The sequence below is a fragment of the Notamacropus eugenii genome, chromosome 2 (genome assembly GCF_028372415.1).
Source record: "Notamacropus eugenii isolate mMacEug1 chromosome 2, mMacEug1.pri_v2, whole genome shotgun sequence".
Classification (NCBI taxonomy): Eukaryota; Metazoa; Chordata; class Mammalia; order Diprotodontia; family Macropodidae; genus Notamacropus; species Notamacropus eugenii.
In genome coordinates, this window is record NC_092873.1 from 214,014,008 (window position 1) to 214,040,867 (window position 26,860).

Sequence of the window (26,860 nt, forward strand, 5' to 3'; positions counted from 1 at the left end):
TAGGAAACCGTCAAAATGAGTCAGACAGAGTCCAGACTATAAGAAGAGAAAGATCTGATACTATTGTTGTGTGTCTACAGAGGTTAAAAGACCATGTTTACATGTACTACATATATATGATCAGAGCTTGTTCATGCATGGAATCATATAAACTAATGAAAAACATGGTTGTTATCATCACCCTCAACCTGTTTTATTGTTTTAAACCAATGATATATGACTATTCAGGGATGGGAAAACTGCAGCTTCAAGGCCATGTGTGGCCCTCTAGGTCTCCAAGTGTAACCCTTTGAGTAAATCCAAACTTCATAGAACAAATCCCCTTAATAAAAGGATTTGTTCTGTAAAACTTGGACTGTAAAAGGCCTCACCCAAGGACCTAGAAGGCTGCCTGTGGCCTTAAGGCTGACAATCCACTAGATGACAGAACCACATATAACAATATCAGTTGCTGTTATGTTCACGTGTATCTCTTTTCTTTTCTGGTTTCAGAAAATGATGATAATCTGAAAGGCATGAAAAACAGATTGGAAAATGCTAATGAAAAGAATGATGACCTCCTAAAAGGTTTGAATGACACACTGGGAAAGTTATCAGCCATTCCAACTGGTAAGCAGAAGCAGTAATTGAAAACTCTATAGAGCTTGGTCATTTCCATCTGTACCTTGGCAATTTTAATATTTTCCCTAAAATAATATTCTTAATGGTTGGCAGTACCTACTTAATACTTTCTGATTATTAATTTTTTTCCTCTTTACTTTTAAGGAAGATACACTATAACCTATATAGTATTTTCAGTTTAGCTTTTGTCTCTTTTATAGTAGGTCTGTACTTCAGAGGAAGGAATATATTTCTATTATATTATTTTACTAACCGCAAAGTCCGAATTAATGAGAAGGAAAGAAGTCATAATCAGTCAGGAAAGCTTTAGTCCTAGTTTTGTTAAAGTTTTAAGATGATAGTATCTGACTCAGAAGTCCAATACATTCCACACACATTCACGGAAAATTCAATATTTGAAATGTTTTGATCTCCAAAAAGGCCTTGATGGTATAGCATTTTATAGTGCTGCTTTAATATACAGCTTAATAGTAATTCTAGAAAATGTTTCTCTTTTTCTCATGCTATGTACACTCATTATAAAGCTGTTGATTTGAACTGACCACAGATTAGCGTTCTCTGTGTTGTGACTAAGGAGGTGCATATGTGCATGTGTATATATATACACACATACATAAAATAAAAATATTCATGCCCTTATTATATACAAGTGGTTATATTTCTGTTTTACTTATTTACTATTATTTTTCCTTACCAAAAAGAGGTTTTTTCTTTCAGAAATTAAAATTATAAATAATTTTCAAAAAGTCCCTGTCACCTGCATTGTAGAAAGTAAAGAGGTACTCCCCAAATGTCCAGTGTTTTAGTCTCTAAAAATGAATATATTACACATGTACAGATAAATATACATTATCTGAACACATATATTTTATATATACATACTAGTACTGCAGTAGTTCTGTTTCAGTTAAAAATATACAGAAATAGAAGGTCATTATGTAAGAGAAGCATTAAAATATGTATATATGTATATATATTTTATAAACAATCATCTGGACTTTATATAACCCATATAATAAAACTGACATATAAACTATATACAGTCTATGTGATAGTCAAAGTATATGCCTCTAATTCATATTCAAAATATATATGCTTTATATGTACTCCAAATATGCAAATATAATATGCCATGAGGAGTGTATGCATGTTGTATACATGTGTGCGGGCCTACACACATATGTACATATCTGTGTGTATTTAAAAGTCTCCATGTCCTAAAATTGAAGCCAGGGAGTTCATTAATTTATTTATTTTGATGCTAGGAATTAGAATTAAATCTAAATCCTCATTTTTGATGAATCTATGTGGTTAACGAAGATTAATTTTTCTGTTTAATATGTTGAGCTGCAAATCATAGTTTTCCAAAAGACCATGTCACCTGCTCAGCAATAAATGAAAGGAAACTTACAAGAACACATAAGTAATACTTGAAAATGAAGAGTGTGTGTGTCTACATATACTTTAAAATGTCTCCATGCCCTAAAATTGAAGCTGTGTTGTCCAGTCATTCACTTTTTGTCCCTGGGAATTAGGATTAGATCTGAAGCCTCACTTTGATGAATCTATATAAGTCTTGAAGATTAATTTTTCTTTTTAATATGTTGAGCAGCAAATCACCATAGTCCCTTGTGTAGGGAGCACTGAGAATAATCACTTTGCTATTTTGACTTAATCAGGTATTCATAGTAGAGGTGATTGAAGAAATTTAATTTGACTAAAAGAACCTTCATTTTCTGTGAATAAGACTTAAAGTTCATCCTGTTTTGTTTGGAAAGAAACAGTCTTGAGGTCAAAGAACCCAGGATCCAACTTTGACAGTCACAAATGAAACCATGATAATAACCCGACCCTTTGTTTTTGTTCTCATACTCTCTGCTGCTGACAGATACACCTGCAAAATTGCAAGCTGTTAAAGACAAAGCAAGACAAGCCAATGATACGGCAAAAGATGTCCTGGCACAGATTAAAGATCTCAACCAAAATCTTGCAGGCCTGAGGAACAATTACAATAAACTGGCAGATGATGTGGCCAAGACAAATGCTGTGGTGAAAGACCCTGCCAAGAACAGTAAGCTCTTACATTTATTTTTATTGTTTTTGCTCCTTTACCCTAAAATTATATCATGGAATCATAGAATGCTAAAGCTGAAGAGGAACTTTAGCCCAATTTCATAATTTCAGTCTGGTATACCAATGGATCTGTGCCCTCTTCAGTATAATTATTTTCTTCATTGATGCAAATTGCAGCTCATCCATCTCTGCCCATCCTAGGAAACTCTCATCCCTGTCCTCTCATTAATTCAGCACAAGGAATCCACTTAATGTCCAAGATGTTTTCCTTGAGTTCCCTTGACATTTCAAGGATACCAGAGAAGCTCATAAATTCATGAAACAATCTTTGATTTTATAGCTGAAGAACCAGAGACCTAGAAAGCGTAAGTGATTTCATCCAGGTGACAAAGTGTGTTGATGACCTAGTTAGAACTAGAACCTAGGACTTTGGATGCCCAGTCCATTATCTTTTCCAACATGTCACATGACAGATAATGATTCTAAAACTTCCCATGGTGGTTTGACACTTGGTAGAAATACTCTCTGGTCTTCACTATAATGGAACATGTAGGTGTAGTATTGGGAAAAAGTGCTTAGAGAATGGATGAAGTCTCATATGATCCTGGAGCTATTAAATCTGAACTTCAGAAAAGGCTCAGGAGTAAAAACAAACCCAGTTTTCCTTGGGGGCTAGCTTTTAAAGATGATGTTCCAAGGGCTTTTGCTAATCCTAGAGACGCATATGCTAATTTTGACTGCGTCCATATTAGCTCTCAAATCTTACAAACACCAATCCAGGAAGGAATTTGGGGAGGCTCACTTCCTTCCCCTTGAAGCCAGCAGCTCTCAATATCTTTTAGTACAAAACCAGTAGGGCATTGGGCTCATTGAATTTCACTCAAAAAAACCCAGAGAATCCCTTATGAATACACCTCAAGAATGGATGTTATTTAATAAGTACTTGCAAAGTCATGAACTTTCACAGAAATTTCTCACTCAGTAATAGTCATGCAAATTATCAAAAACATCTTAATAACAATAAAGATAGAAGTACACAACCTCCACAAACATAGCTTCCTTTTGCAGGCTGAAAAAACAATAAGATTTTGGCACACTGAATCACTTTACACAGTATTTCCTAAAAAGTTGAATAGCACTCCAAATTTTTGTAAAGCCAATATTATCTTCCCATTGTCGTGATTTAAAATGATCTGTGTGAACTTTGAATGAATTTCTAAATGATGACAGCTCAACATTATTCTGTGTCTAAGTAAGGTTTTGGGGAATTTGGGAGGGATCAACTTCTTTGAGTGCAGTCATTCTTGTTCTCTAAATATAAGATGCAAAAGGAAAGCTTTCTATTCAGTGAAACGTGGCAATAAGCACTTTTGTAACTTGAAGAGTAGCTTCAAAAATAATATGATTTTAAAAAGTTTTTTAAATGCATATAGTGGTTTGTCTTAAAATGGGGACCATTTGTAATTTATAGTCTCTTATGAGAAGCTCAGAAATTTTCTTGGATATGTAATTAATTTTCTAGTTTCTAAATTTTTTCTCATAATCTGTTTATTTTTTCCCTTTTTGCCCTTCCACATCGATCTCTACAGAAATCAGTAAGTATCATTGAACTTACAAGTAAGCAATTACTTGTAAATATTTCTCTGCTCCTGCACCACCATCCCTCTAAAGCTTCTGCTTCACATCTGCTATTTTGGTGTTGCTCTAGGAAAAATAAATCCTATTTTTTCAGCATATTGCTACCCACCATGATGAGCAGAATTTCCTCTTACAGAAAAGCCAGTAGCAATGTATGGATTTATTTCATTTAGTTTCATTCTTAACACTAGTAGGATAATGACATGAGCTGTGTACATGCAGTAAAGTAAAAAAACAAACCTTGAATTGCATGTATGAGTGCCATGTTTCATATCACCTAAATATCTTAGTACTGGGGAATAGAGAACACTTACAAATTGAGCTAGTATTTCAGATTACTTTCTTGCAACGAAGTTAACACTAACCAGAGGTTTTATTGTTGTTGTATACCCCAAAGCATGGTCTAAGTAACCCCATGAACCTTTTTTTTTTACAATCCCTTTGGATCAACATAGAAAAATCTGATTGGCTTATTGAAGAGTAACTTCACCAAGTCTCAAATGGCCATTATTGTGACTCTCTCCCTTATGACCTCTAAATGTACTGCTGGCATTCTGTCAGCTTTTTCTTCCCTGGCACCAAATTAATTTGTGAAGCTTCAGTGTGGTATTAGGAAGTTGAAGGAAAGGAAAATAAGTTGTTGAAAGGTTACCAGGAAAGTGAAAACTGTAGTTATATTGAAGATCTAGAAGGAAGGAAATGAGGTTTTTATTTGAGACATGGCAGTTCAAAGAAGAAAAAAAATCACAAAGAAAAAACTTTTTTTTTTCCTTTCAACTATGGATTAAATAAGTTGCCCATCTACTGTGGTCATTTTTAAAAATATTTTAAACAGTATTCAAACTCCGACATTCATGAACACAAGACTAATTTTACAGAAGAGCAAACGACCTATTTCCAAATAACAGGTTAAAAAGATAATCAAAGATTTACTTTCATCCACTTCTGAAGATGAGTCATCAATGGGTCAATGTCAGCCACATGGGACATCTTTCATAGTGTAAGCTGGAATTCACTTGTGCGGCTTGAACTGTCTCACTTTCATCAGGGATGTCAGTGATAGAGTAGATAAAACACAGCCTTGTTGAGTGAATAAATTACCTTAAATCAGGTGAAACTGCCAGCATCTTAGAATAAGAAAAGATAATTATACCTCTAAAAATGTCTGACTCCCTCCAAGGGAAAAAAATTACATTCTAGGAGTCTGTGGAATAGTATGTCTAGACACTAACCAGTCATTCATTGTTTCTACCCAAGGCACCAGAAGGAAATGGGTTTGAATTGCAGCATGAGATATTTAAGTGACATGAGAAAATACTTTTTAAGGATTTTTCATCAGTGGAATCCTTTCCCAAGAGACATTGTGACAGTTACTTTTCTTTGACATATGCAACAAGAATAAAAATTAAAGAGGGTAATTACCCATGTTTTATACTTAGACTGACTTATGCAGTCATGAATTGAAAAAGAATGTTAGAGTAAGGTGACCTTTTCAAAGAATATTCCATCAGTTTAGTTTCATACCTAAATCTATGTCCTCTGAAGTACAGTCCAATGACTGGAATTAGGATTTAAAACAACTACAATGCTGGAAAGAATCATCATGCTATTTGCCTCTGATGTGGGTTGAAAATATAATCACCTGCCCCAAGTGGGGCTCTCATTCTCACCTCAGTTTCTTTGACCTACTTTAGTCCTGACTAATATCCTCATTATCATTCCAATGCTTCTTCTATTTAGTAACCATGACTTTTCTTTACTGCATGGCTAAGGAGAAATTTCTACTCATGTAAGCAAGCTTAATTACCAGCATAATTTGTCATGGTTTGTCTTTGGTTCTGTAAAGTTGCAGATGCAGATGCCACTGTTAAAAATCTTGATCAAGAAGCTGATCGGTTAATAGATAAACTCAAGCCAATCAAAGAGCTTCAGGATAACTTGAAAAAAAATATCTCTGAGATAAAGGAACTGATCAGCCAAGCCCGGAAACAAGCCAATTCTGTAAGTTACTTTTTTTTCTTTTTTATCAGTATTGTTCAGTTATTGTTAGTAATTGGTCAGTGTTATTTCCAATGGAATGACTTTGTCAGATTACACATTTGCTCTCTGGTCCTTTTCTTCTACCTTGCTACTCTTGAGCCTGTCATTCTAATGAGAAGTCACCAGGCATAGGATGAAAACAGTAATTATTATTTGGACACCCTGAAATTCTATTTTATAATATTTACAAGATGTATGAAAGTATAACAAGGGGGAAATGGGCTCTCACTAATTATCTTTGCAAGTTGGCAGGAATATAGCATCTCTAGCTATTTAGAAAACCAACTGAATTTAAAGAATCATCATTAATTATTAACTTAGCCATCAGAGTGACACAGCATTTTACACACTTCCCTGGAGTGTAGTTCAGAACATAGAGAGCAAAAGTCAGGTCGAAGCTTCTGCAGAAGCTTATTTTGATCAGGTTCAGTTAAGAGAGATCAATATTTAAATGTTCTAACTACAATGAATAGATGGATGTCATGGCAAAATGAACAAGACATTTGGTGAGTCCTTTGCACAGTTGGCATTCAATAAATATTTGTTGAATGAATGCATGAGTGTATGAATGAAATCAGATAAGGAAGTAGCAGAAAACTGAGATTAGGCAGTCAATCAATAAATAAATATTTATTAAACCAGTTCTACATTTGAGACACTATGCTAAGCTCTGGGCATACAATGATGAAAACAAAACAGTCTCTACCCTCAAGGAACTTAGATTCTATCATATGAAACAATATGAAATCATATGATTTGAGAGTTGGAGGGAACCTCTAAAGCCATCTAGTCCAACCTAAATATGAAAGAACTCTCTGGCATAGCATACCCAACAAATGGCCATTCAGTCTCTGCTCGACATCCCATCTTTTGTTTCCATTGTTGGTTTGTTGTTGTTTTCTGTTGAGTTGTTCAGTCATGTCCAACTCTTTGTGACCCCACAAACCACACCATCCACAGGGTTTTCTTGGCAAAGATCCTAGAGTGGTTTGCCTTTCCTTCTTCCTTCCCTGTTTCCGTACCTTAGCATGAACTGCCCTAAAGTGCACTCCCTCCTCACCTTTGCCTCTTAGGATACCTGGTTCCTTCAATACTCATTTCAAACAAGAATCTTCTATATTTTATTTTCCTGACAAACCCAGTTTCTCCCATCACAACTTACTTTGTATGTGTTGTGTATTTATTCTGTTTATACATATATAAGTTACTTACATACACACATATAATGTCTATATATACATTCATATGTATGTATATATATAGTATTTCAAATTTCAGGAAAAAGAGACATGGCAATTATCATTTTTCTTTCAAAAGATTAGAAAGTATACATGCATCTCCAAATATAATTTGTCCTAACTGAAGATGATGCTTTGATATTTGATTAATCTGTATTAAATGACCTGGCTCTAATATATTTGTTTGGTCCCAACATATGCTAGAAATGACAAAAGAGCTTAAGATAAATCTTAAAGTGGTGTTCTTTTGGTTTGTTGATTTTCTTATTTAGTGTCTGATAATCTTTTAAAATAAATTATCTACTTACTACATTGCAAATTACAGTAGAAATCCAATAGATGCACTTGTGGCATCCTCAGTAGTGTCTAATTGAGTTCATGGTGATTAACTGGTAAATAGCACAGTTATGAGAAATGCCTTATAGATTCCTAATGATTGAAGTGTTTGTTTTAAAAGACTTACCAAAGAATTACAGTAAAATTACCTACAAGTTTCAGAGAACTTTCAGAGTGGGGGGGAGGGGCAGATAGACAATCATAAAAGGAAGAAAAGAGGAGAGAGAAGGAAATAGAGAAGGAAAGGAAGAGGGAAAAGAGCGGAAGGAGAAAGAGAAACAAAAAGAGAGAGGGAAAAGGGAGGCAGAAGAAAGAGAGCTTCATTTATAGAGAATTTGTTCTAGACAGCCCCTCAAAAAGTAAAATTCATAAATGTCATACATAATAGACCTGTCCTAGATATATTATGGAGCAGCTAGATGGTGCAGTAGATAGAGCTCTGGAGTCAGGAAGACCTGAGTTCAAACATGGCCTCCAACACTTTCTAGTTGTGTGACTCTGGGCAAGTCAGGGCTTAACTCTGTTTGCCTCAGTTTCCTGATCTGGAGAAGGATATGGCAAACCACTCCAATATAACAAAAAGAGATCAACCTCTCCTATACCATAAAGAGAAAATAGAGGTGATAGAAATAGGGTGTCCATGGTCACACAACTAATTAAAACTAGAATGGAATTTTATCATCTAACTCCAACTCCTGTGCTCTTTCCTCTATGCCACACTCCTTCAGAGTCTTTGGCTATTACTATTCCTTCCAGACTCATGTCATCTAAAGATCTAATAAGTATGCCATATACATCTTCATTAAAGTAAGTGATAAAAATGTTACACAAAACTGGGCCAAGGACAAAGTCCTGTAACATTACAGGTTGACAACATCAATCACCCTTTTTTAGTTTGCTCAGTCAATCACTTTCAAACCTAGCTAAATTTACAACAATCTAGCCTCCATCTTATCTACAAGGATATTGTTCCTTGTTTACATCCAGTGTAACCTTTGGCTCAAAGAATCAGTTGCATAGGACTCTCTTCCTCCTTGGTTGAGATGGATCACTCAATGCCCACACTTACATGCGGTTTGGAGTTGATAAGACTGAAGAGTGATTCAGGTCCTTTGGGTTTTCTACTTTAAGAGAGAAGATGAATGAGTCTAACCTCTCTTTGGGTCTATGAAGGAAGAAAAAGGCTGGAAAGAGATAAGAGATATATGAGGAGCTGGCAGTCTTTACCATCTCCCTATACCCAGCTTACTACACTAGAGACTTTGAGGAGTTGCCCCTTGGGAGAGAACTAAGATTCTCTCCCTTGATCTCATTTTTTTTTTCTGTATTATCTGGTATATATCCTCCAATACATATTTTCTCTGATTTTTGTTTTGCTTTCAACCTGGATAAATAGGTTTCTCTATTTGCTATGTATGTTCCCGGGTCATCTCCAGTTGTCCTGATCTACACCTACCTGGCCATTGGACCCAGATGGCTCTAGAGGAGACAGTGAGGCTGGTGACTTTGTAGCCCTCCCTCCCTCAGATCCAATTCAATTACAAGTCATCTCATCATCTTCTGATGTCACAGTCCTCTTAGAGAATGAAGGACAAACCACACACAACAACCATAGCTATGTGTGTTCATTATGGAACAAGATTCTGATTAGAAACGAATCAAGCCTTGAATATAGAGCTTAGGCACTCTTTCCACATTTAAGTAATCAGAAACTGTAATTTAACCTAAAAATTATACTAGTAATAATTTATACTAATAATATTTAAGGGATCAGATAATTATAATCACATTTATTCAGTTGTCAGATCCTATTTATTCCAACTTCTCAATATTTCTCACAATATCTCCAATGCTACTACTCTACTTCCAAGCCCCTGTCTCTTACCTGAACTACTGCAGTGACCTCCTGACCAGTCATCCTGCCTCCATTTCTCCCCTTTCCAGTCTGTCATTCACACCACTTCCACTCCTGGACTTCTCACACTGAAAGTACCTTCCAGCCCTGTGACCTCTCCCTCTGATTGGATGGTTCCTCCAAGTACCTTTATTTTAAGGAAAATATTCAGGTTAACTATGTCTTTGTTCCTCTCTAGATTGTACTCCTAACTATCTGGACTTTCTCTACCTTTCACTTATCTGGGTACCCACAAACACACCTCAGTGTTGTCTACACTCATTAGACTCTAAGTTCCTTGAGGACAGGAAATGTCTTTCTTCTTATATTTATATTTCCAGCATTTAGCATAGGACCTAGCACATAATGAACACTTAATGTAGACTGGGCACAATTGTGTGTGTGTGTGTGTGTGTGTGTTTGTGTGTGTGTGTGTGTATTAGTCCCAGGCCTGATTATAAGAAAAACCTCATCATCTTGTAAGATCTCATCAGCCTTGGTACTTCACCTCTGGTTCAGAGATGGAGATCTGCTGCCCCTCTATTTCAAAAGTGGAGCCATGAACTTCAAAACCTTCACTTAAGCGGGGAATTCGGCTCACTTGGCTGCACTGCTCTGAGACTTCTTTGACTTCTCTACCATGCTCCCCACCCTTTTCAGCTTCTTTCCCTATTGGATTGTAACCTCCTCGAGGGCAAGGACTGTCTTTATCTTTAAGTACTTGTATCTTCAGCACTTCCTATACTACCTGACACGTTAATGAATGTGTACTGATTATGACTACAGCAGAAAAACAAAATCAAGCATCTTGCACCCACCAAAGGAGAGAAAAAGAAGGAAAGAAAAGAAACTGAAAGAGGAAACCTTGGTACAGAAGGAGACTTGGTTATTCCTGCTCAAAAAACATGTCACTTCTCTGCTTTAGAAATCTACAGTAACTTCCCACTGCCTATTGAATAAAATATAAGTTCCTTAATCTGGCATGCAAATCCTTTTATGATCTGTATCCAACTTACTTTTCTGTCACATACAATTACTCCTCTTCTCACTTTGTATGTTTCTGCCAAATAAGATTCTTTGCTCTTCCTCAGTCTTGCCTTCCTTGTTCCTATCTTCTTGCTTTTGTGCATGCTACCTCCTCATTTCTGGAATTTTCTTCATCTACATTGTCGTTTGTAGAAATGTTTCTGTTCCTGAAAGATCTGCCCCAGGTACTGTCTCTTCTATGAAACCTTCTCTGATCCCCTAGAGATGCTGGCTTTAAGTGATCTCTCTATTTTGGGATTTCATGTACTCAATGCAGTTATTCTATTAAAATATTCTATTAATCTACTACAGTATCATACTATAGTGATACTTGTATCTGTTTCATCCTCGTGCTACAAGGTCACTGAGAGAAAAGTTCTGTCTTGTTTCAGGTTTGTATTCCTAATTCTATCCTAGCATAATTCACTGTAATTCAGTTCAATTCAATTCAGCAAGGGTGGGCTGATTAGGTGGCAGACACTGTACCAAGCACAGGAAAAAAAAAAAAAAGACAAATGTGAACAGGTGCCTGAATTCAAAGAGCTTACCTTCTACTGGGGTAACATATACCAGATAAGTTCATTTTTTAAAATATGCAAAGTAATTGAAAAATAATCTTAAGGGAGAGAATAACTGGGAAAATCAGGAAAGGCATCCTCAAAGAGGCAGTAATTTGAAGGCAATTGGGGGATTCTATGCAGCAGAGATGAAGGAGGGAGAGCACTCCAGACATGGTGGACAACTTGTGAAAAGACACGGAAGTAAGAGATAGGACCTCATATAAGGAGAGCAGCAATGACATTAGTGTGAAGGTTGGAGTGAAAGGCTATGGGTGCAATTAGTTCAAAAGGTAAACTGGAGCCAGATTGTGAAGGGATTTAATGCCTCCACATTAGGTTAAGCCTAGAGGCCTTGGGGAGCCACTGGGATTTCTTGAGCAGGGCTGAAGTGTGATCTGTGCTTTAGGAATATTAATTTGGCAGCTATGTTACAAGGTTGCTGACTGATGGATTATTAAATGGAAAAGAATGGAACTCTTCATTAATCATTTTTGTTCTCTCCTTTCCACTCTAAAATTATTCTTCTTTGTACTGAAAACAAAGATATAATAGGAACTGAATAGTATGAGACTTCTCTGTCATCCATTACCATTCTCCAGTGACCTCAAGCAATAGTCCTCTCTCTTCCTTAGTATTTCTCTTGTCCCAAATCACAATCAAAAAAGAAAAAAAAACTTTGTTACTTTCCTTGCATTTATGGATATCCCAGCTAATTCTTAAACTTAACATTCCTGACGCTTTTCTTAAAGGACTATATCATTCAGTTACCTCCCTTGCTTCCATGTCCCATATGGCGTGTGTATGTTTCAAATTCAGTTATCAATGAGATCCTTTGCCACTGTATCAATACTTTTAAACAGTGTTCCCTTTTCTTCCTCATTGGAATCATCTGTGTAAACCCAATTCCAAAGCCTATTGGTATGGGACTTCCTCCTCATTGGTAGAGATTCATGTCCCCTGCCTGGCTACAGGGCAGGGTAAAGTTGGTTAAGAACAGGAAAGAGGAGAATTCTTCAATGACCACAAATAGGAAAGAGTCCTATACCAATGGGCAGGATACATCTGTATTTACATTATCATCATTCCATTGTTCTTGAGAAAACTTGGCTTTACTCTATTATTACATATAATAATATGTAGAGATATAATAATATATGATATATAATAAAATCATATATAGTAATAAAAATAATATAGAAACTTTCCGGAACTTATAGCTTACAAATCCCAGATTTGGGCTTGTATATTGGACTGACAGAGTAGCAGTAAAACTTTTTGTTTTGTGTAACCTGTGTGATCTCCCCTGATTTAGGATATTTGGATGAAGGAATATTTCTCAAAATCTAAATGATGACTTACCTCTTACTCCCAAATTATCCATAATTTGATCATGATTTTCTCTATTTAAGGACTGAACTAACTAATCCATAGTTTTCCTTGTGGTTAAAGTTAGAATGCTATTTGAATGTGATTGAAAACTAATAGGAACCTTTTCCACTCTTCCCATGGGGCCTTCTTTCTTGGTACTCAACAGTTATCTGAAAGCTATTGATCAAAAGAAATCTTTTTTCCTTTAGCATTAGAAGTTGCTAATTACATTAGTGATTGCCACTGGAAATGATTCCTTAAAGGCATTTACATAGATGCTAATTCAGTTTCACTTTCATTTTTTGGCAACTTAGCGAAAAGAGGCCATTTTGCTCTGAACATTTCTATGTTCCTAACACAAAGACTAATATACTTATTGTTGGAACATCTAGAACAAAATCTATTCAACTATTTTCAATTTTAATAACACAGGGGAGAGAAGGGGTCAATTTTCCTTTTTAAATTCACAAAAAGTGATTTGTTACTTGATTTCAAATAATTCGAAATCCCATGAATTTTAAATCTTAAAATGTCATTTAAATAGTTTTAAGAAGAAATATTTATTTTTGTTTCAAAAGTACCTTTTGAAAGTGATTTGACACAAAATTTTGCCAGAGCCAAGGATATATTGAAAGGAGCACAAAACTACTGCACTTTAGAAATTGGTAAATTAGAAACTATCAATTACTTTCCATCCTAGTTGGTGGTAATTGAACAAGGGTAGAGGAAAGGCAGGTGAATGTAAGAATGTGTTATTTCAGAAAGACTGTAGCGTCCAGCTTAAAAGAGTTTGGATTATGAAAAGCTCTTTGTCCAAATCTGTGTGGGAAAAACACTTCAGTGTTCTCATTAATAAACATAATGTGCATGTGGGTACTTAATATTACTTGATGACAGAAAAAACCTTCAAAGGAGAAAAATGACTCTGATGGTTGTTTAGAACCTACTTCAAACTTTCCAAGAGGTTTAGTCTCAGTTCTTGTATCTTGTTTTTCTTAAAGATCAAAGTCTCTGTGTCTTCTGGAGGTGACTGCATTCGAACCTACAGGCCAGAAATCAAGAAAGGAAGCTACAATAGCGTCATTGTCAACGTGAAGACCGCTGTGGCTGATAATCTCCTTTTTTATCTTGGTAGTGCCAAGTTTGTAAGTCTGATTTGCACCTTCTTCCTTTCCATTGATTCAGTTAAATCCAGACAGCCTGTAAATGTGTAACCAGTGGCTTATTTTGATAAGGGAAGTGTTGATTAGATATTTAGAAGTCAATAACACGGCAATAAACATTGTCTAATTACTTCCCACTCACCCTCCCCACTTCATGTGCAAACAGAAGAAACATACCTACCAGAGATTTGCAATGTCAAACCAAGTTAGAGGAGGGAAAACATGAAGCAGAAAATTATTGTGGAGAGTATTTTGGTCCTTTGACTTTAATGCATCAACTTGGTAGAATTTCCTTTATACAATTTTACAGAACAATGTTGGTTCCAAATGTTTGAAAATGAGGGCAGATTCGTATTGAACATAAATTTTTCACTTAATAAAAATAAGGATTATACTTTTTCATCCACAAAATAAAATAATACACAAATGAAAATAGTAGCAATTATAATAGAGACAGAAACTATGAGTTCTTTGGCATAGGGCATGTCTCGGTAGGAGAATTCCTTCTCCCAATGCAAGTCAGCACCTATTCCCTACAATGTATAACCTTAGAGAATTGGCTAGGGGACGCTGAAAGGTTAGATAACTTATCCAGGGTCACACAGTTTCCACGTGTCAGAGATAGGACTTGAACCTAGTCTTCCTGGCTCCAAGTCAACTCTATCCACTACACCATGATGCCTTAGCAAAAGAGGAATGACAGCCATAAATTCTCTAGGGGGTTGCGGGTTGTAAATGTTGCCACAAGAAGCATGAGGCAGGTAGTAAAAGTGTTACTGTTTCCATATGGATTAAAAAGAAACTGAAGCCCAGGGAGATGACGTAGTCAGAGATAAACCATCATACTACTGTATAGAAGTACTTCATGACAAATTACTTTTTCTCTTATACTTGTCCACCTTAGACTGATTTTCTAGCCATAGAAATGAGGAAGGGGAAAGTGAGCTTCCTCTGGGATGTTGGCTCTGGAGTGGGACGAGTTGAATACCCAGATTTGACCATTGATGACTCCTATTGGTACCGAATTGAAGCATCAAGGTAATCAACTACAATAAGACCATCACTATTGACTTTGACAACATTTTGAAACTATCATTAAATTAACACCTAGATAAAAATCAGTTTCATAATAAGTGTTGCTAGGTGTATTGGGGCACATAAATTTTATTCATTTATTTGAAAAATCTATGTAAAACTAAGGAAATATACCTTTATATTATAGGATATGCATGTTTAGGTTACTTCCTGTAAAGTACACTTTAGTGCCGTATGGTACCATGAATATGATCCCCTGGGTTCCTTAATGATATGTGGGTAGAGGGAAAGCTCTTTAAGATCCTTCCAAGGTAGAAAAGTATGATCACAGACCTCTTTCATTGAAGGACCAGTCTAGCTAAAAAGGCTCATCTCTAGATTATTGTTCATCAGATAAATGTTTTGGCCACAACAATATATGAAGACTTTCTATTAAGATTTAGGTAGGTTATGATATCTAGTAGTGGGGGAATAGTGAAGAAAACATGGATTCTTGAAAAGCATGTGCATGCATATGTTTATACGTGTGTATGCACATGTATATAGGTATATGTTAATATAACTGCACACATGTACATATTCATATACACACACATGTGTGTGCATGTGCATATATGCGTGTATGTTTCTATGTATGTGTATGTACATATGTGTACATAAGTATAGGTATAGATATAGGTATAGGTGCATGTTGAAAGAAAAAAAGTAAAGTCACCCATTGAATTTACATGTTCCAATGAATGAAACTTTCATTTTCTGAAATCCTATTTCAGTATAATTAAAAGGTATAATCAAGAAATTTGGGAAGTGACTGCTGTATATGGAGCATCATTCAGGGTACACTCACTATAGGAAATGAAAAAAAGATGCCCAAGGAAATGGTAGAAGCCAGGATCCATTAGCATGAACAAAAAGGAAACTTTCAACTAGAATGTAAAGCAGCTAGAAAATAGCTTTCATTTGACAAATGGCAAATCCATCAACTAATTACTGCTGTTATCATTTGTCATTAGTCACCAGCAGGCCCTGAGTTGAGGAGAACATTATGATGACTGTGTTCCCTACTTGTTATGTATAATCATAACGTCCAAAGAAGATCAGATGCTTGGCTTTAAATTCAGATTTGGGGGAGTAAGAAATACGTGAAAGCTAAGAATCCTGAAGTACTTATCTTTTAGGCATTGGGACATGAGTTTGCCAAATATCTCTCCATTTCATACATTTATTTCACAAATGTGTCTGGAAAACATGTATATTATTTTCTCTGCTTTCTTTTCTTTTGCTCCTAAAGAACTGGGAGGAATGGAACTATTTCTGTTAGAGCACTGGATGGTCCCAAAGCCAGCATCTTGCCAAGCACATACAATTCAATCTCTCCCCCAGGCTATACAATTCTAGATGTGGATGCAAATGCAATGCTCTTTGTTGGTGGCTTGACTGGAAAATTAAAGGTAAAGGGTTTCCTTCATCCTTATATATTTGATCTTTTTAAACTGGTGAATTTCTATTAACTAGTTTAAGGGAAAGAGTATTCTTTAAAATACCATCTAAAGAATGTCAGTTTTCAGCTTCACTTGTTTTATTGGCGTTTTTTTCTATTTTATGAATATGTGACTCTAATCAGAATAAATATTTTTTCAAGCTCAATACTAAATCTTCATGGATTGCTTCCCCTCCCCCCCAAAGAGGGGAGGTATCTATCTGTGCTGTGGCAATTGTTTTTCCCTCTGATTGGATGCAAATTCCATGACATTCTTCTTTTATCTCTTTACATGTCTTCTCAGATGTAGGTGTTTTTTTTAAAAAGGCAACCTCATTTTAAATATCCCTTTATGATAGCTCTCATGTAGGATTTGAAGTGATGTGAAGTTCCTACTCAGTACTAATTAAAAGATTCATGACTACCTTGGGAAATATCCTAGGAACCATAAGCTTTCAGATCATGATCTGTCTCTGAAAATTTTTGAGTTGATCTATTCCTCATTCTTATAAGGTAATGCTCTTAATATTCATAATTGCTTCACGGCAGGTACTTGTGCATTACCAAGTGCCTGAATTTTAAAGGGGTTCATGTTGTTAAAATGGAATGAGGTGTTTGTGAAAAGACCTGTGGGTGAGGCAGAAGAGCACAGTTGAATAGAATGGATTAATCCTGAGCTTATAGGAAATATCCAGGGAGAAGATTCATCAGGAAGATTGAAAAGCCATGGTGGCCCCACATTTTAATCTGACAGTTGCAAAGAAAGCCTTGTCTAGTTCCCATGAGGACCCAATCCTGACCTTTAGAGAGAAGGGGGTTACAAAAACAGGTTTATTTATTTTATTTTGTAGATGAGGTAGGACTACACAATAAGAATACTAATTCCATAAGCCACAGGATGAAATCAACCCTGTTAACTAGAAATGCACACTTTAGGACACTGGTAATCCATTCTCCACCCCCACATAATCTGTTTTTGTCCCCAGGGATGTACCTAGTAGCAAAGTAGCTCTCCCTTACAGTCAGCTTCCCTGGGGATGGAAGGAAAAGAGGGACAGGGGAAATTAACAGATAATCTAAAAAACTCATTAAGGCCAATCATTTTAAGCCCTAGCCTCTTGGAATGTTTATTACAGCTACTCACAAGTGTAGAAATAAACCCCTAGGGAGAAGCAAAGAAAGGAGAAGCAAAAAGCAAAGGTAGAGACTGCTGTGTTGGAAAATCAGCTTCTGTATATGTGGGGTGAACCTCTACTTCCGGTGGGAAAAATGACCACATGAAGTGCTGCTCCTGTTGAGTCATTTCAAGTTTTTTGTGATCCCATTTGGGGTCTTCTTGGCACAGATACTGGAATAGTTTGCCATTTCTTATGATTTGTCCAGGATCACGCAACTAGTAAGTGTCTGAGACTGAATTTGAACTCATGAAGATGAGTCTTCCTGATGCAGAGCCCAGTGCTCTGTTCACTGCACCACCTAGCTGCATGGTGTTCTTACTTTAATTTTCACCCCAACTGATCAACATTATCTCTTTACCTAGAGGATCAACTTAGTTCAACAAATGTCTCTTAAGTACCTACCACTGACAGTCATTCTAACCCCTGGGTCTATAAAGATAAGTGAGATTAGAGATTCCGAAATATCAGTGGTTTGGTCATCCTATTTTGGAGATAGGCCACTGACCAAAAAATTATGGCCCAAGTTTATTTATTTTTAAGCATTGTGATCACAGTTGGAGCTAAATTCTAACAAATGTTTTGTTTCCTATATGCAGAAAGCTGATGCTGTACGGGTCATTACCTTCACTGGATGTATGGGTGAAACATACTTTGACAGCAAACCCATAGGGTTGTGGAATTTCCGAGATATAGAAGGTGACTGTAAAGGATGCACAGTCAGGTTAGTAATAGTTGGACCTCTCTTCATCTAATCCTCGGTGTCCTAATGGTCTCAGTTTTAGTATGATAGTTTTCTATTATTATAGATAAGGTATCAGGAGATCACATAGTTTCTGTTCTGTTCATTCTATGCACCTTAAAGAGTGGAGCACTTTGGTTTAGTAATCCGTAGGTCTAAAAGATTATGCACAAGTAGATAAGGAGGAGGAGTATAGAGGATTGGAAAAGAAGAGGAACTAAAGGAGATAAATTATTTGGGAAAGAAAGGATAGAAAGAGTCAGGATCTAGAGCCATGGAGAAAGTGTAAAAATGTCCACATGTTGAACAACAGTATTTTAAAATAAAACATGAAAAAAAATCTAGAATTTTTACCTAGATATAAACTTCTCGAGGGTAGGACTATGTCTTCTTAATCTCACACTGATCTTGACCTCAGTGCCTCTCCCACATACATAACCATGGACATAAGTCATTTGACCTGTCAGTTCCACAGGATACTGTCTAAGACTATAAATTGCTGAGCAGTACTAGATTTGCTTTGGTGAAGGAGTTTCTTTTCTTTTTTTTTCTTTTTTTTTTTGCACATGAAATTGCAAATCTGTTATGTACACCTTGCTATTCTTTTATATTTATGATAAAGTTATCAAGTAAATTTCTTTTTCTTTTGTCATCAGGAGTTCTCTACCCCAGTGAAATCAAAGGTCCCAGACTCCCTGCCCCCAAAAAATAGAAAATAAAAATAGAGAACAGATTTCCTATTTAATAGATGAACTTCCTTATATCATTGAAATCATAGGTCATCTGAAAAAAACTGGGAAAATTACTTACTAACTTGGGAAATAGATTTAGATCAGGAGTATGCTGAAAAAGGTTTACCAACTATAGGGGTAAGGGAGGAATGGATTCTTGACACACTTTTAAATTTAATCTGCATTATTAACATCTTCTTGTCTAGACAATCAATGAAACAATAAATCAAACCTTGGTTTGTAGCATTTCCTATCTTCAGAGGTGTAAGTGCTCACACTGAAAATCTAACAAGGGTTCTCCCCAGCCTGTTCCAGATGGAAAAAGCCTGATTCAGGTTCACATCCACCAAGATAACATTTATAAAACACTTAGCACAGTGTCTGGCACATAATAGGAGGTTCCCCTTTTATATCAGATACCTCTATGAATTTCTGCTGGATAGGAGACAAACATGAGAAAAATAAACTATAAACAAGGTGGAACAAAGGGAAACGATGAATTTATCTCGGTTAGAGGAGAGATGTGGTTCTTTTTCTCTTGAAGAAGTTAAGAAAGTATTAAGGACAAGATAAATTGGTTATGTTAAAAACCGGTTTCTATACAATGAAAAAATGTGAAGAAAGAAAAAATAATAGCTTAGGGAAAATATTAATGGATGACAGGTGCATAGAAATACACAACAGATTAACCTTTATATATCAAATATAAACTGTTAAAAATATACAAAACTAACAGCAAATCCACAATGAAGAAATTATCAAATTGTGAAACTACAGCTTTCAAGAAAGCATCATTAACCAACACAAATCATTAAAAATGAGGTTTAACCTCACTAATAATCAAGAGATACAAATCAAAGCGACTTTCAGGTTCTATCTTAAACCCATCAAATTAACAGAAATAATTAAAAACAACAAAATTCAGTGCTGTTTCAGATTAAATCAAATTTCCAAACATTTACTAATCACTTAATATGTGCCAAGCATTGTGCTAAATGCTGGGTTACAAAGAAAGGCAAAAATCTAGTCCCTGCCCTGAAGGAACTCATTTTCAAACAGGGAAAACAACAAATAAACCAGAAAGATATATACAGAGTGAACTGAAGAAACTCTGAGGTGATAACACCAGGAATTCAGAACTCGGAGAAGGGGAAAGGACCAGAAAAGGCCTCCTGAAATAGTCGGTTTTAGGCTGATTCTTGAAGGGCTCTAGAAAGCCGAGAGGCATAGGAGAAGTGGGAGAGCACTCCAGGCCTAAGGGGTACAGTGCAAGGCACAGAACTGGGATACCAAGTGTCCCTTCAAGTACTGCAAGTAAGCCAATGTTGCTAGAATGTAGAGTGAATAGAGAAAAATAAAGTATAACAAGACTAAGAGTTAGGATGGGCCTATGGAGAACATTCATTCTTTGCTGATGGAATCAAACTTTTACAGAGCAGTCTGGGAGTATGCAGTAAAAGTGGCAAACACAATTTCACTCTAAACTTTGATTGATGCAACGATCAACTACCAGTCTCAAAGACTGAATATGAAATATTCCACTTGCCTCCTGCCAGAGAGGTGATGAACTTAAAATGCAGAAAGAGACATGTTTAGGCATTGCCAATATGGGAAATTGTTGTGCTGAACAATTCGTGTTTGTGATGAGAGTTTTGTTGCAGATTTTTTGTTGTTGTTGTCGAATGGAGGAATGGGGGTAGCAATGAGAAGGATTAATTATAAATGCATTTAAAAAGTAAATTTATTATAGATACCTATGATGTAATATATATGTATATGTGTACATATATATGTATATATATATAATATCCTGAAAGTGTAATAATAACAACAGTATAAAGAAACTATCTTTTCAATGATTCTCATAGCATCCTTATTTGTACTTACAAACAACAACCACAACCAAAAGAAATCTACATATCCCAAATGAGAGGGGATGGTTGAATGGGTTATAATGCACTAATATAATTGAATACAATAATAAAATGTAGATCAACAAGCATAGCAGAAATATAGACAGACTTTATGAAATAATGCAAAGTGGAAAAAAGCAGAACCAAAAAAAAATACTTTACAATAACTATGACCACATAAAAGGAAGAGTATATGGGAATGAATGAAGACAGGGAGAATCTTGGTGGCTACAAGGTAAGGTGATACATTGGACAGTGCCCAATTTGGGGTCTGTCGTTTAATCCCAGTGTGACTTTGGCTCAGTCACTTTGCCTTTCTTCTCCTTACTTCATTTCTAAAATTAGGAGGTTGGTTTTAAGATCCATTAAAATTCTAGATTAATCATCTATGAAGGAATCACTGAAAAATTAATGACATTTTGTACATTAAAATTCAATTAATCAAATAGAAACAGTTCCAAATCAAATACAATTGGTTATACTATTTCTCTACTATAAATAGAAAGCAAACCTAATTAGTTGCATTACTGCTAATATTATTTATTATAAATGACTTAATTTAAATATATATATTGAATAGTCAAAGGGTTCCTTCCTATGAGTACATTAGAATATAATAATCAACAGAAACTAAGAGGTAGAAGAGTTGATGAATATTAAAATTGACAATACAGAGATTTGAGAAATTAGGAAGTAATCAGGAAATCTTGTTATGTCCAGTCTGAGGTACACATACGTATTGCCATGACCTGTGTTCCCATGATCTGCTCTCCACTCTACCTAGAATTGCAGGTAAAACTTCACACTTCCTTCTCAGCATGTCAGAATAAAGCTATAGAAGGCAAAACTTTCTAAATTATACTGCTTAGTCTCTTCCCTATACCTTCGTTTAATTGGACACTAAGATTAAAATAAGAGGAATGCCTAAGTGTTGTAACGTGCCTTTAACACAGCTCTGAAAAAAATGTGAAAGTCTTCCATGTATTTACAATTCATAGGCAGCTATTCCCATTATATTAGAGCTAAAAATAGGAGAGTCATAAGTAATCAGATTAAGCTACAGCAACTAGATCTAAAATCAAGGCCCAAGTAGGAAACAAGGTAAAGTTAAGGTTTAGAGATATAGCTCATTAGTCATAGAAAATAGTAGTCACTTTCCATGAAAATGTGTTCAAAATGAATAGGAAAACTTTAAAAATCAGGCTGCTTGTTAGTGAGCATTAACTACAAGGCAGGTAGAGCTATAAACCTAAAATAAAAATTCACTTAAAATATTCTGAGGATAAACAATTCTTAATAGAAGACTAGATGGTGGAATGCTGCAGCAAAATATATCACAGAGCTCCTAATGTCTTCTCTTAATCCCAAGGTCAAAAGTTTTACTATAGTTGATCCAAAGCAGTCTCGTACATCTGGCAGAATCTCTTTGTATAGGAGTGTCATGCCAAAATCACCCCTTGTGGAGGAATATTACTCTTGAGTCCCTCCTCAGCTCCTTCATGACTTAAAGAATCATAGGATTTAGACCTGGAAGGACTATTGGTCAACATCATCTAATCCAATCACGAAATTTTACACACTGAAGCCTGGAGAGACCAAAAGCACTTGTCCATTTCACATGATTATAGTGACAAAGTCAATACTAGAAACCATGTCTTCTGACTCCCAAGCCAGTGATCTCTTCACTGTAGGTTGAACGTGCATGGACAAAAGCTATGCAGTAGTGTTGCTGCTCCATAGTTTTGTAGAAATCCATGCTGTCCATTTTGTTTATATACCTTTCCTGACAAGACCTATAACTTGATTTGTCCTTTTGGTGGCAATGTCACAGTAGGTCAGTATCTTCAGGAAACAGACAGGGGGGATCTTAACCTGGAGCATGTGAACTTACTTTTTAAGTAATTGAGGTTATTAGACTTAATAACTTAATAACCTCCTTTAGGAGGTCTAATTCTAACTGGAAGTAAATAAGAAAATAACTAAGTACACGTAAGATCTATAACTTGGATTTTAACCTGGAGTGTGTGAACTTTTTTTTTTAATAAATGAGATTATTAGATTTAATAACTTAATTACCTCCTCAAGGAGCCCTAATTTTAATGGTGGAAGCAAATAAGAAAATAACTAAGTACATGCAAGATCTATGCAGAGTAAATGCAAGGTAATTGCAAAGGAAAAACACTAGCAGCTGGATGTATCCTGAAAGGACTCCTGTAGAAGGTGAGATTTGAGCTGTCTCATGAAGGAAATTAGAGTCCAAGAAGGACTCTAAGGATGGAGAACATTCAACTAATGGGGACAACCCAGTACAAATACAGAGAGACCAGAAATGAAAGGTCATTTGTGAGGAACAGGAAGGTCAATATTATTAGTTTACTCATCTGTGGAGGTGAGTAAAGTGTATATAGACTGCAAAGATAGGAGTCGAATTGTAATGAGTTTTACATGCTAAAAAGAGTCATATTTGATCCTAGAGATAATGGGGAATCACTAGATTTTATTGAGTTCCATGTTTGAACCTATGCTTTTTGAAAACAATTTTGGCAGCTGAGTAGAGGATGAATTGGAGTAGGGAGAGACATGAAGTAGTGATCATTTAAAAGGTTATTTCAATAATCCTAGAAAGAAGTGATTAGGGCCTAAAGTAGAGTGATGGTTATAGGAGAGAAGAAGAGGAGAAAATTTGTTGGCTATATCAGATCAGTGAAAATGAGGACTCAAGGATGACACTCAAGTCATGAGCTTCGGGCACCTAGGAGGATGGTGCTACCCTCAGCATCAATAAGGAAATTCAGAAAGGTGGAAAGTTTGGAGGGAAAGAAATGAGTGCTGTTTTGGTTAAGTTTGAGAGCTTCAAACACGACATCCAGTTTGAAATATCCAAAAGGCACTTGGGGAAGCAGGGCTGTAATTCAGGAAAGAAATTGGGGATATACATATGTATATATGTATGCGTGTGTGTGTGTGCATGTGTGTGTGTGTGTGTGTGTGTGTGTACAGAGATAGAAAGAAGGATCTGGGAATCATCTGCTGGTAATTGAACCCATGAGAGCTAATGAGGTCTCCAAGTAAGTGAGTGTAGAGAGAAAAAGAGAAGGTGGATTGTGTCAGAGCCTTGACTATAATCCCAGTCACAGCATGGGGCAGCAAAGGACGGAGCGGTCAGACAGAACAATCGGGAGATAAGAGTACTTCCAAGAGGAGAGTATGGTCAGCTGTAACTAATGAGGATTTAGAAAAGGTTATTAAATATGACAATTAAGGATTATTGATAACTTTAAAGAGATCCTTTTAAGTTGAGTGATGAAGTTGGAAGCCGTATCACAGTGGGTTAAGAAGGGAATGAGAGAAAAAGAAATGGAGACACTGATTGTAGATGGATTTTTGAGTTTCAAGAGAAACTGGCCTAGTAACCCACAGTGGGGGTAAAAAATGACCTGGCATAGTAGATAGAGAGCCAGACTCAGAGTCAGAAAGGTCTAGTTTTAAGATACTGACTATGTCACCCTGGACAAATAACTTAACATCTTTGCACCCCAAGCAGCTCTCCAAGACTATGAGTTGTGAAACAGGTGTTTATCTGCATTGATACAGGGAGTTTCCTTACCAGGAACTGCCTGTGCCAATGAAATCTACAGTGTGTATATATACATACATAAATATAGATGATGAACTCAGCCCAGAATTGAAAGGTAGGAGGAGACAGACCTAGATCTCATGTGGGGAAATTGACTAAGCACCTTCAATGAATGATCCCAAACTACTCATTTTTTTCAAAGATTTTTAAAGCATTATTTTTCTGGTGATACTTTAAGGCTGTGAATCATAGAACACCATGATCTTGGAAGAATTAAAATTGCAGATAACTCAAAGGGTCATGGAAAGACAGATGTCTTATAGTCAATTATTCTTTACATCCACCCTTCCAATCTTGTCTCTTCAGTCATCATTCAGAAAAGCAAACCTGGCCACTGCCTCTGGAGATTCCACAGCCCTTGTCTTCTCAGCAGCCACAGTTACTCAACAGGCAAAAAAGAAATTTCCCAATGTCAAAGTGCTTGGCACTGTCAAATGGCTCAGCATTAGAAACCATTTTGATTTTATTTATGAAAATTTTACTTAAAAAAGATGCTGATGTACCCCAAGCACCACTGGGCTTTTTCATGTGACTTGTAACCAAATTCTCCTATGTGTTCTGTGTCTCCCTATTGGAATATGATGAGCACCTTGAGCAAAGGGACTGCCCTGCTTTTCTCTGTATCCTCAATGCTTGTCAAATCCTTCTTTTTTTCTCTTCCTAGATATTCTCTCTTCTCTGGGTTTTCAGGACATACCTTCTCTCCTCATTTTCCTCCTATCTGTCTCATCACTCCCCATACTCCTTTGCTGTTTCACTATCTATAACATGACCACTAACTGTGGATGTTCCCCAAGGCTCATCCTTTGTCCTCATACCCCTTCTCTTCTCTTCCTAAATTCTCTTCCCCTGGTTTTAATTACTACCTTTTTACCAATGCATCCCAGATTGATATAACCAGTCTCATTGTCTCCCCTGAACTTCAATGCCCCCTCCTCAATTGTTTATTGGGCATTTATAGCTGGATGTCCCAGAGATATTTCAAACTCTATTTCTCCATATAGAACTCATTATCTTTACACCCAAATCTAACACTTTTCCCAAACTTCCCTGTTTCTGTCATTCTTCCAGTCTCCTCAGTTGGTGTTTTCTTTGATTTCTCACTCTTCCTCATCCCTCATATCCAGTCTGTTACCAAACTTGCCATATTTATCTCTACAATATACCTTACATCTGATCCTTTCTCTCTATTTAAACATCTATCACCTTAGATCTAACCCCCATTCCTGCTTCCCTAGATTATTGCAGTGATATCCTAAATTGGTCTCCTTGCCTCAAGTCTCTCCCCACTTCAGTCTGTCCTTCACATTGCTGCCAAAATTATTTTCCTTAAGCAGAGATCTGACTGTGTCAATCCCCTCCTAAACCAATTGTACTGGCTTCTTACTGTCTCTAAAGTCAGATATAAACTTCTCTGTTTTGCTTTTATGATCCTTCATAACCTCACCCTGGCCAATCTGGTCTTCTTTCTGTTCCTTGCACATGAGCACTCCATCTCCCATTGTTGTGCTTTTGCACTAGCTGTCTCCCATTCTGAGAAAACATTGCCTCTTCATTTCTGACTCAAAGAATCACTTCCCTCCTTCAAGGCACATCATGGGCACTACTCTTCATGTGAAGACTTTCCTGATCCCCTCATCCCCCACTGCGCTCCCTACTGAACCACCTAGTATTCAGCTGCTTTGTATTTATTTGTATTTATTCTGTATATGTTTATATATGTCCTTGTTATCTCTCACATTGAAATATAAGCCCCTTCTAGTAGAAATTGTTTCATTCTTTCTACTTATATCCCCAGGACCTAATTCAATGCCCCTTTTGCAGTAGGCACTTAATAAATATTTATTAATCGATTGATTGATGGTAGATGCATGTATGCAGTCCTCAGAACATTACCAAATCAACTGAGAATGTAAAAGATATCAAGGACACATGTGACTAAAAAAAAGTGTTAGGCAAGAGTAAAATGAGAGAAAAAGCTAACCAATGGACAGTCTGAGCACTATACTGGTATTGCCAAGCGTTCATTTAGCCAGGAGAAGACTTCCAATGTTTCAGCTTGATCCTGCATGGAGAACCTATGGAAAAACCATGGGCAAGAATTGCACAAGATAAGAATGCAGGTTATAATCTCTACCAGCAGAGGAAGCAGCCACACTGATGATATATACAATCACTGAAATCACTAGG

The 26,860-nt window shown here is 36.3% G+C and overlaps 1 protein-coding gene across 2 annotated transcripts in view; it reads left to right on the top strand.

The window, feature by feature from the left end:
• The window catches only part of LAMA2 (laminin subunit alpha 2), a 795,715-nt gene that overhangs the window by 711,683 nt on the left and 57,172 nt on the right, over positions 1–26,860 (top strand). Inside the window, exons 42-49 of one of the 2 annotated variants that reach the window (XM_072637652.1) lie at positions 493–609; positions 2,510–2,692; positions 4,284–4,289; positions 6,179–6,333; positions 13,796–13,939; positions 14,862–14,995; positions 16,284–16,443; positions 18,247–18,371. In XM_072637652.1, coding sequence (XP_072493753.1) covers positions 493–609; positions 2,510–2,692; positions 4,284–4,289; positions 6,179–6,333; positions 13,796–13,939; positions 14,862–14,995; positions 16,284–16,443; positions 18,247–18,371 — 1,024 coding nt within the window. The remainder of the gene's footprint in view (positions 1–492; positions 610–2,509; positions 2,693–4,283; positions 4,290–6,178; positions 6,334–13,795; positions 13,940–14,861; positions 14,996–16,283; positions 16,444–18,246; positions 18,372–26,860) is intronic. The other variant, XM_072637653.1, reaches the window with a different exon arrangement.